This window comes from Raphanus sativus, chromosome 5 (genome assembly GCF_000801105.2).
Source record: "Raphanus sativus cultivar WK10039 chromosome 5, ASM80110v3, whole genome shotgun sequence".
NCBI classification, from domain to species: Eukaryota; Viridiplantae; Streptophyta; class Magnoliopsida; order Brassicales; family Brassicaceae; genus Raphanus; species Raphanus sativus.
This window is the reverse complement of record NC_079515.1, coordinates 276,813-287,411: the sequence shown is the minus strand read 5'-3', so window position 1 is coordinate 287,411 and position 10,599 is coordinate 276,813. Positions and strand designations below refer to the sequence as shown.

At 40.1% G+C, this 10,599-nt stretch overlaps 3 protein-coding genes across 3 annotated transcripts; 1 reads left to right on the top strand and 2 right to left on the bottom strand.

Annotated features, from left to right (window-relative positions):
• Positions 1 to 39: 39 nt before the first annotated feature.
• Positions 40 to 4,547, bottom strand: LOC108861560 (CRM-domain containing factor CFM2, chloroplastic). The gene is made up of 13 exons (XM_018635454.2): positions 3,827 to 4,547; positions 3,191 to 3,689; positions 2,975 to 3,105; positions 2,538 to 2,843; positions 2,293 to 2,449; positions 1,872 to 2,164; positions 1,689 to 1,748; positions 1,546 to 1,602; positions 1,342 to 1,455; positions 1,005 to 1,172; positions 712 to 916; positions 393 to 523; positions 40 to 315 (listed from the first exon to the last, which is right to left on the bottom strand). Exons 1-13 carry the CDS (start codon positions 4,505 to 4,507, stop codon positions 94 to 96), a joined length of 3,024 nt encoding a protein of 1,007 aa, XP_018490956.1. The 5' UTR covers positions 4,508 to 4,547; the 3' UTR covers positions 40 to 93.
• Positions 4,548 to 4,709: 162 nt separating this feature from the next.
• LOC108861564 (uncharacterized) lies at positions 4,710 to 5,954 on the top strand. The gene has a single exon (XM_018635460.2). The coding sequence runs from the start codon at positions 4,847 to 4,849 to the stop codon at positions 5,828 to 5,830; it is 984 nt and encodes a 327-aa protein (XP_018490962.1). The 5' UTR covers positions 4,710 to 4,846; the 3' UTR covers positions 5,831 to 5,954.
• Positions 5,925 to 8,676, bottom strand: LOC108861563 (protein NRT1/ PTR FAMILY 5.9). Its single transcript, XM_018635458.2, has 4 exons — positions 8,524 to 8,676; positions 8,216 to 8,433; positions 7,039 to 7,589; positions 5,925 to 6,950 (listed from the first exon to the last, which is right to left on the bottom strand). The coding sequence occupies exons 1-4, from the start codon at positions 8,576 to 8,578 to the stop codon at positions 6,050 to 6,052; spliced, it is 1,725 nt and encodes a 574-aa protein (XP_018490960.1). The 5' UTR covers positions 8,579 to 8,676; the 3' UTR covers positions 5,925 to 6,049.
• Between the last annotated feature and the right edge of the window lie 1,923 nt (positions 8,677 to 10,599).

Genomic DNA, 10,599 nt, shown 5'->3' with positions numbered 1-10,599 from the left:
CATCCTGAATGATTTAGCTAAGAAAATAGTCGATCAACATTGTAAAAACTAGGAGTAAACTATATAAATCTAATTCATAATAGAATAAAAACTTTACTCCAATCCACACTCAAGTCTTATGGCTTCAATGAGGGCAGGAGATACAGGAGGAGGATCATTAACAAGCCCTCTTTGTGAAGAAGATGATGTTAGATTTATAGAGTTTTTGACATTGCTATTTGGGTAAAAGCTTTGCATTTCTTCTTCTGCTCCCCAACCTCTGTAAAGAATGACTTTGCTTGGCTCCTGCGACACAAGAAGAGCTCCTGTTTCTTCCTGCACAATTTCATTCAACACTACTTGTTAGCCCAAACGGATCAAGAAGATGCCGTGTGTATATATATGAATCAGACCTTGAGCTTTGCGATGACTTCTTGCACAGATGTTCCCTTGGCTCTCCCTTTGACATTTACAATTGCTAGAGGGTTCCTCTGAAAATGCGTCTTCAGAGTTTTAGCTAAACCGGTTACAACGTTGCTTCTTCCTACAAATTGGAATATTTGAAGGGTCATTCTGGTTAATCGTAACTGACTTATCAACCATTAATTATACAAGGCGTTGAGGTCGTGTAATGAGCTTTATCCAAAAAAAAGAAGGAAAAATGACAAAAATATTGGATTTAAGATACGAATCAGGTGGTTTCTTAGCAGCGAAGAGTATAGCGGAACTGACCTACTGCAAAGGGTGGGCGCTTCTTCATCTTGAGGGCTTGTTTTCTCAGGATGAGTCTTTCTCTATTGGACAGATCTGCGACCAATCCATGATTTTCTCTTTGGCTCTCTGTCAGAGCTGAGATTTGTGAGCCACTTTTAGTTGATGATCCCAGTTCTTGTCCAGTTGGTACCTTTCGCTTAGCATTCAGGAAGCTATTGCGCGGCTAAAATCCATTGAAAGGTAAAACTATTTCAGATATATCGCTTCACATATGTGTCAAAGAGGAAAGATAAAAGAGTTCTAGACATTACAGTTGATCTATCATGAAATGAAGAAGCCTCGGCAAAACCGGGTTCTGTAAGTACAGATATATTTGCAGTACCACCCTCATGTCTCCGAGAAGAGCCAGGCCCATTTTCATCCTTTTGATAGGCATGACTGCTCGTAGTAGATTGGTTGACTTCATCTTCGCTGTCATCCTTAGAAAATATACACCAACAATGTTACAATCAGATTTTGGTAATCAGAGAATATATTAATATATTCAGATTTACGTGATGCTAGATTTCTGCCAGATGCCAAGTCACCAGACGTATAAAAATATATGCACTGGAGCCATATGCAAGAAATAGGAGATGAGAATCTTACCTCCCAGCTCTCTTCACCGGAGGAAGGAACTGTTGAGTCAGAAGAATAGCCGAGTTCAGTTTCTCCTTTTGATTTCTCAGGTTCAACATTCTGATTTTCTGTTTCTTCTTGGATCTACAACAACATGGAGAAATGAGAAAATCACTGACGCATAAATGTAGCATCAAGCGCTAACGTGAGTCTACAAAACTGTAAATAATTTACCACTCTGTTACTTGGTTCCCCATCTGAACACGTTTCCTTGGTCGTACTGTCCTCAACCTGCCCTCGACCAGCATTTCAAATGTTACGACCATCTTCGAGGATTGTTTAAGCAAATCAAGCTGAGCAAAACACATATGACTTACCAGCAGACGGTTCAATTCATCAATGTTGTTGGAAAGTTTCAGCACATGCAGCTTTAATGACTGCGTTAGTTAGAGCAGAAAAGTAATTAGAAATTCCCGTGAGGAATTCACAAAATCAATTTGAAGTTTCTTAGAGCTTCTTCATGATCAGGTCAAGGATTTCTTATGATTTTTTTTTCTAACCTTTCGACGTTGTGCCTCCACAGATCGCTTCAGAGCCTCTCTCTTACTAAGAAGTGTTCGGGGTCGTAGACATGAAGGCCTCTCATAATTCTTGCCACGATACACAATAATTGCATAGCCCTTACTTACCATCTCAACAGCAACTAGTATGCCACCACTTTCAGCTTCCAAGATTTCTGCTACTTCGTATGCAGCTTCCATGCTATGTTCATTACATATAATCTTCACAAGTTCCCTATACTTCCAGTGAAGATGCATGTTCTCTATTGTTCCATCAAAAACGCCTCGTCTACCTTGAGAGCACAACAAGATATGTCAGAACAGGAAAGTTTAATTCACGAAAGTTATTCTTTTACCACACATATTTACATGAAATTCAGGACGCTTTCAAGTGGCAAAGGAGGAAAACAAAATGACATACCTAGTAAAAGGAAAGGCTTCATTTTCAGGCCAATTTTCCGTAGCATGTACTTTTCGTCTTCAGTAATACCCTCCTTATCGATATCAGACAGTTGCGGGGTCTCTCTACTCTCCAGCTCCGCCAGAATTCTTTCTGCGTTTGCTTTCTTTTCTAACGCCTAAAGAGAAAACTAATGATTTAACATCAAGAAAAGTGCAGCAAACCCCAATGGATTCAATACAGAACAGCTGTTAGGGCATGCATACCATGGACAACTTGATACTAGTTCTTTCAAGGATTGCCTCAGGAGATTTCAGCTGTTTTGGTTTCATTTGATGACCCTTTTTATATTCAGCTTCTAGTTCAGTGTCGTCTGTACCAGCCTGAGGTTTTGTTTCCTCTTCGTTTTCAGTTAGCTTATTACCACCATGCACACTTGATTTCTCCATCATCATTGTTTGTCTCCTCCTCTCTTCTATTGGAGAAGAAACTGCAGATGGTAGGAAATCCTTTCCTCTGTACAAGACAATGAAATCTTTATCCCGAGATATCAGAGTCCCTCCAGTCAACCACTGCAACAGACACATATATATATTCCGTCTCATCAGTCATGTGGGCTCCAAATTGCATAATTTCCTATTGTTGTTGGCAAACAAAGCCACACTGAGATTGAAACAATAATAATTTAAAGCAAACCAGCAACCTTTAACTCTTCGGCCATGAGCTCGCTATTAGTGTTCTGCACTCCTCTCTTCACAGCTATCTTGGCAACCTCACATTTCTCCCAGAGCTTGACAATTGCAACGGCTAGTCCCTGCAAATTTCTATTTCTACCTGAAAGTCACAGAAAAGGTAAAAGCCAGAATAAGTCAACAATCTCCAGTGTCTAAAAAGAAGATGTAATCAGGTAAGAGCTTACCTAAAGCAAAATGACAAGGGAGTGGTCTACCAAGTCTCCTTAAAATGGTCATTTCGTCATCGGTTAGTTTTGGACTCACGCCGTACGGGAGAAGACGAAATGGTCTCCTGTACTCAGGGACTATAGCTGGCAGAAGATCAGCATCTACTGGAAGAGGATCATACGCCCACCAGTCAGTGAATCTTGGGCCCAATCCTTCAAGCAAGCGGTCAGCTTCTTCAACTAGTTGTACTTCCCCAGGTAGTTGAAACCGAACCTTATCCGGAGAACCAACGCCTTGTACTAACAAGGGCTTAGCCATTTTATGAGTAGTAACACTAGTGGCAGAAGACTCTGCAGTAGTCTGTTTCTCTCTACTATCACTCTCTGAAGCAGATTCCAGAGAAGAAGCAAGTGCCAAATCCCCATCAGATAAAAAATAAGGGTAGTGATAATTGAGGCCTCTATACAACAAAATCTTGCTTCCAGATCTCCAAATGACCAATCCTCCAGTTTTCGTCTGCCAATACACATATGATGAAGTATCAGTCTAACAATTAATGGTATGAATGAGCTCATTCGCTGACAATATTCATATAAGCTTCCACGAAAACAATCTGAAGGAATGTTAAAAGAGTAATTAAATGTTTAACAAACCTCCAAAACGTCATGGGTGCGTTTCATGTTCATAGCGGAGATATCGTCGCAAAAAATCTTGACAACCTCCCTTGTCCTCCATCTCTCGTGTATCCCATTCACTATCCCTTCCGTTATCCCTGCCTTTCCGATCTTTATCTTCTTCGTCAGCCTTATCCCTTCCGACCTCAACCACCTCAGCTCCCCCGCCGGCAATGTCAACTCCGCCAACGACGGGACCTTCTCCTCCTTCTTCCTCTCAACGGCCTTTTCCTTCTTCCACACTCTCTTCAGCTCATGGTACCTGGAGATGGCTGTACCCGACCCGGGCTTCGGAACCGGGTAACTGGGCGTGCTCCAGCTCGTGTCAATAGTGTGCCCGACCCGGTGTATCGGAAGCTGGTTCGGCAGCGGAACGAATATCTCTCCGGGGGGATTTCGATCAGACGTAGTCGGAGTAGAATCATGAGGATTAGTCTCTTCTTCCGCGAACCCGAGGCTGCGGAGCTTATCAGCGATTCTCTGGATGGCGGATTGGGGAAGAGTCTTTCGGTCGGAGGAAGAAGTACGGACGACGGCGAAGCTCGCTCTACGTAGTGAAATCAGGGTTCTGGGAATCAGAAATGGCGGGAAAATTCGGTCGGGTGAGGTTTTGGGAGGTAACAGTGGTTGCTGCTGGTGGTGACACACAGGAAGCAACATTTCTCCACACCCGAAGCAAACAGAAATGAAGAAAGAAGCATATCCACAGGGGCAGGTGATTGTCACGTGTGTTTTATATTATTGTGGCCCAATAAACTCAATATGGGCTAATTGGGTCTTCACAGACATCTCTATAATTAAGACCCAATGGGCTTTATTTGGCCACCAAATTTGGTTATTGGGGTCGGGTTATTCCGGTGTCCCCGAATCCGATCGAAGTTGAGTTTGTTCGTTCTGTTAAGCGTCCATGGCGGAAGCTTCCAAAGTTCATTGAAAGAAGTAAAGCCTGGTTCGCAGAGATACTGTGAAACTCGGAGAGAGAGAGAGTGAGTTGAATTCATGGGTATATTGGGCTACGCCGTCGCCGGCGGAGGATTTGCAGTAATCGGCGCGTGGGAGTCACTGGACTCATCGTACCTCGATCCAAATTCATCTACCGGTGATGATTCGTCTTCCCCTATGGCGCCTCAGATCACTCCGTCTCCGCCCAAATCTAGTGGATCGTCTTCCATCCCCACAGCTTTGCTTTCGTCTCTGTTTATCGCCAACTCGATTTACTCCTTCTTCAGCTCAATCGGATCCAGCGATCGGGTCGGATCGATGCTCCAGTTACAGATCCTGGCCGTCGCAGTTTTATTCCTAGTGTACGCCGTCGTAAGCCATCTGGTGGCCAACTCCAAAAACGCAGCCTTTGCAGCTCTTCCGTCTTCGATCACGACTCTGCTGCTCCTCTTCGGCTTCATCGAGGAGTTTCTCATGTTCTACCTCCAGAAGAAGGACACATCCGGAATCGAGAATCGCTACTACGATCTCATGCTCGTCCCCATCGCCATCTGCGTCTTCTCCACCCTCTTCGACCTTAGATCCGACTCTAACAACACCACGCATCGTCAGTTCGCGAAGCTAGGGCGCGGGATCGGTTTGATTCTGCAAGGCACGTGGTTTCTGCAGATGGGTGTTTCGTTTTTCACCGGTTTGATCACTAACAACTGCTCCTTTCACGAGAAGACCAGAGGCAATTTCACCATCAAGTGCAGAGGGCACGGTGATTACCACAGGGCCAAAGCTATAGCTACGCTTCAGTTTAACTGCCATTTGGCTCTCATGGTGGTTTTAGCTACTGCGTTGTTCTCTGTCGTTGCGAACAGGAAAGGTTATCTCCGTGAGGAGGATCACTCTAAGTATCGGCCTCTCGGAGCTGAGATGGAAAATTTAAGTAACTTCACTCTCGATTCTGATGAAGAAGAAGACGAGGTTGGACAAGATAGTAACCTAGGAGCTAAGGAAACTGGTGTTAATGGAATCATCAGCTCACACGCTTAAAGGTATCAAAGTTTCAGACTTTTTTTTCTAGAAATGTTTGTTGGTCCGTTGGGAGGATTGTTGATGATATGTAATGTAACCAAACACACGAAAATAATAAAGTTAAAATCTTTTGCGTTTATAAGAGAGTTACTTCTTAAGCTATTACAGTTAGTTCACTCGTGTTGTGGCAAACGGTTAGTTTTAAAAGTCAAAGAAATCGAAACTGTTCCTTTTGTCTTATTTAGGAGCTTTTTCTTTTTCTTCTTCACTGCCTTGATCACTACTACTACTCTTGAAATACTTGCATAGAACAACGTAGACCACAAAGCTTATAGTACTTGTTAGCGCAAGCAGCCAGTAGTATTTGTCTAGCCTAGCTTCCGACAAATCATCTGCAAACCAGTTTTGCCCTTCACCTGTTGAGGTTGAATAAGCCTCCACCACTGAGATCAGCCCTGCGCTCACAAAGCCTCCTACGCCAAACACACTTGTGTACAGAGCAAATCCCATTGTTCTCATTCTAACCGGAACCTCGGCGTAGAAAAACTCTTGCATCCCAACCACTGTGAATATATCCGAGATTCCCAGGAGTATGTACTGAGGCAGCAGCCAGAAGATGCTGAACGGGACTGTTTCTGGATCGTAATCAGGTAAACTCTTCACCTTTTGGCTTATGTCTAGTCTTTTCCTCTCGACCATCGCCGCGATAACAATGGCAATGATGGATAGGAACATTCCAACTCCCATTCTCTCCATCACAGAGATGCCTTGACCGTTGTTCTTGATTCTTTTGGTGACAGGGATCAAGATCTTCTCATACAGCGGCATGAGGAGGATTATGGATAGCGTAATGGTGCTTTGCAGGGTCGCAGGAGGGATTTTGAAGCTGGAACCGATGTTTCGCTTCATGGTCATACCTTGTTTAGTGAAGAAGGTCGCTGGTAGCTGGAAGATGACTGCAAACATGAGAAGCATCGTCCATATGGGCAAAAGGCGAAGCACTAACTTGATTGTATCAAGTCCAGAGAAACCCGTTTTCGAACTCTCATCATCCATTTGCTGTGGGGTTGTTGAAGCAGTTTCGATGTCTTCAGCCTCAGCGTCATCATCGCATTTACAGAGAGGCCTCTCTTGTAGCCTACGCACACAAATCAAGAATTGGTCATTATGGTTTAGTCACATTTGAAAAATAAAAAACTTTTTAAGAGTAGTGGAAAAAAACTCACTCTAGCTCCATAGCATCCAAATCTTCCTCATCTGCAAGTGTATATTTGCTTCCCTGCTTCTTCTTCTTTTTCTTCACTACAGCCCCTTTGATGAGCTTAAGGATCTTCTCAAAAGGTGTAGGGGTTGTTTTCGTCTTGGAACCAGCACCAGCACCATAGACATAGATTCCGCAACCCGACAAGAACAGCAGGATCAACAGGAACATGGCTATTCCGGGTATGGCAAAACCTAGGACCCAGCCAAAAGTGTCTTGGATATAAGCCATGACAGTGACACCCAGAAGGCTTCCAGCGCAGACGCCAAAGTACCACCATTGGAAAAACTGAGTCTTTCGGGTAGCTTTAGCGTCTTTTTGATCACCCGAGAGAAGCTCAAATTCCTTATTAAGGTCGTGGTCGAGCTGGTCCGCACCAAAGGCTTGAAGAGAAGGGTTTAAGACGCCTAACCCGATTGAGACAAGACATAGTGATGAGTAGAGAAAGTAGGCTGAGATTGTCTTCGTAGCTGAACGTGACCCAGCAAATGCAGTCCATGTCAATCCCACTAGCCCCTTTACAATAATAATCATTATATAAATAAATATTCGAATTTGTATCAAAAGGGAAAATAAATCGCATTTCCCACTAAGCTGCTTTTTGCCAATAAGATCCGATAAGACCCATTATGAGCACTATCAACAACATTTATAATCGAAATTCCATTGTCAAGCAAATTATAAAAAGGAAACATATATATAAACACCATTAGTGGTTAAAGAAAATTATAATCTGATGGTGACCCCATTGCTATTTAAGATGGTATAAACCATTTTTTTCAAACACTACTTAGCACATATGTTCACTTTCTAATTTTAAGACTGTCTTAAACTATTCGTTCTAATACTACCTAGTGCACATCATGACTTGGATACTGCATGGCTGGTTAAGCATATGCATATGAGACCAAATATTATCAGCATACATCAGTTTATTAACAGAACAGTTTCAATAATAGTAAAATATTAAAATAAATAAGAAACGATAATCGATCATATATAAGAAGGCCAAATATCTAAATCTTACTGAACAGCAATATTCGACGGTGGAAGAGAGTTTGAACATTTATATAATTCATGAGTAATTCAAGATTTACTGACACAAATATGTACATAGATATATTTAATTTAAAAGGTCGTACCACAAAGTAGACAGAAGAAGAAGCAAGGATAGTGAAGAATCTATCCCAGTACGCATCAGCCAAAGGAGCAGAGAAGAGAGGCAGCATGGAAGTGAAACCAGCCCAAGTATTAACTGTTTTGGCTGCTCTTGAATTACTCATCTTCACTACATCTGTTAGATATGTCACTAAGTTTGATGCAACTCCTTTGAACGCATATCTCTCCATTCCAGCAATCACTTTACAATAAAAATATATCTATCTTTAATTTCTCTGAAGTTCTGAATCTTTGAAAGAAACAAAATAGTAGAGAGAGGTGAGTTATTAACCTATGAGAAGGGCACATGACTTGCCAAGTCCTCTTGTCTTCTGTTCTAAATCCATTAGAGGCCGTCTTTATGTGTTTATTGTCGTCTGTGTGGAGAAAGAGAGAGATGTTGATTATTTGTATGTAGAAGAGTGGGGGAAAAGGTTGATGATTAGTGAGATTAATTCCCTATTTATAAGTTTTAAAATCATAGGGTCTAACTGGTGACCATTAGAGGAATACTAGGAATGAGTAGGGAAAAAATACAGAGGAATAAATTTATAGGAATAGAAAGGAATATTATTCCTCATCAATTATAGCAAGGAACAAATTTGTTCTATATTCCTCTAAAATAAAAGGAATGACAAGGAACGAAAACGAAAAACTATTCCTCATAAATGGTAAAAACAATTAGGAATAGCAAGGAATACACTATTCCCTTCCATTCCTTGGTCACCAGTTAGACCCATAGTCTTTTGGGTGTTTGAAAACTTCCGTTAATGGCAGAGATTAATTTCCATACCTGGAAACTTTATATATTTGCTTTCATGCCTACATGTATGTGTGTCTATACGTACACGGGTGAAAGTATGTACTCACATGTGTACATAATTGCATAGAATGTTAAATAACTTTTCCTTTATTTTTTCTCTCCTTGCCATACCTTTTCTGTTCTTCAGATCATAAAATATATATAAAATATATAAATAGGGAATATATTTATATATATATTATAAAACTAACATTTCTAATACTTCAGTTACTTAAATAACTGAGGTTAACAATCTATTAACTTGAAGCGATATGGGAAAATTCAGAAGAAAATGAAAATCCAACGATGGAGCGTGAGAATTACAAAATTACTAAAAAAAGATAAAGAGTTTTTTTGTAGAATTCGAGTCTAAGATGTCGACATTGTCGAGCAAAATAATCTGACTGAATATTTAATGGAAATACGTGAAACTGGCAACTTGGTTGAAGTAGATTAGGAAACTCAATATGTACCCTAGTTGATTCATATGTTCATAACCGTTACGCTAACGCTTTTTGTCAACACGAGAACTTTTTATTCTGTTAACAAAACTGAAATTTAGCCAGCATAAGCACAATATATATGTGTCTGTGACATAGAAAAAACACCATAGTAAAATACAAAACTTAACAGATTAAAATTCCACATTCTGAGAATTACGGGAACGATATTTGGTAAACAGCTATGTAAGTAGTCTCTAAAAATACTGTGAAAGCATAACATTTATGCTTTTGTTGGAACGTCGTAACAATATACATAAAGGAGTTCGTTAATAAAAGATTTAAACTATTATGAAAATTTTGGCCATAATCTCTATTTAAGCCGAGGATCTTGATAAAAGCATAACGTAAATCCATTTAAAAAATAGAATATGAGGTTAAAATGTTACAGCTCTAATCTATTTTTCACAAAAAAATGGATTACTCAATTTATAGAATAAACTCTATTATGAAATGAGAAATAAAATATGGTTGAAGTATTTTATATTTCATATTCTATTTTACTTTATTTTAGAGTAGAAAATGAAATTGGGTTAAAAATGTCTTAATACCACGATTTAAAAAGCAACTTAAAATAGTTGTGATAGATTGTTTTTGCTGATTTATTTATAACTAAACACTAGCAAGGTTAAAAATGCCTCAATACCGTGATTTAAAAAGCAACTTAAAATGGTTGTGATAGATATTGTTCTGATTTATTTATAACTAAACACTAGTAAGTCTACTAGGTCTTATCCCTCTGTTCCTTTTTTTTTTCATTTTTGTCGACGACGCCCTTTTAGTTATATAGAGAGTGGATCACGTAAATACCAAAAAAGTGTGGATGATTCTTTTTTTTCTGGCCATTAGTATGATATACATGAATATCGAAATAATGCAACACCATGCGGTATGTAATGACTATAAATGGACCATCTACCATCTACTTTGCTATATCTCATCCTTATATGTACTGATTAGAGAAAGAAACAACAAAGTTATCTTTCTTCCATTTTTATTAAGCGTATCGGTTTCTTTTTAGTAGATTTTACGTCTTTTACGTTCTACTTTGTATTTCTTTTATCAA

Bases quoted from the DNA above. Each gene is read 5' to 3' on its own strand.
- LOC108861560 (XM_018635454.2), bottom strand. From the start codon at position 4,507: ATGTTGCTTCCTGTGTGTCACCACCAGCAGCAACCACTGTTACCTCCC. The intron at 1,456-1,545 runs GTAAATTATTTA...ATGTTGTTGTAG, and splicing joins GGGAACCAAGTAACAGAGTG to ATCCAAGAAGAAACAGAAAA. The intron at 316-392 runs GTCTGATTCATA...GAAATTGTGCAG, and splicing joins AAGTCATCGCAAAGCTCAAG to GAAGAAACAGGAGCTCTTCT.
- LOC108861564 (XM_018635460.2), top strand. From the start codon at position 4,847: ATGGGTATATTGGGCTACGCCGTCGCCGGCGGAGGATTTGCAGTAATC.
- LOC108861563 (XM_018635458.2), bottom strand. From the start codon at position 8,578: ATGGATTTAGAACAGAAGACAAGAGGACTTGGCAAGTCATGTGCCCTT. The intron at 7,590-8,215 runs GTACGACCTTTT...ATTATTGTAAAG, and splicing joins CTTCTTCTGTCTACTTTGTG to GGGCTAGTGGGATTGACATG. The intron at 6,951-7,038 runs GTGAGTTTTTTT...TTGTGTGCGTAG, and splicing joins TTGGATGCTATGGAGCTAGA to GCTACAAGAGAGGCCTCTCT.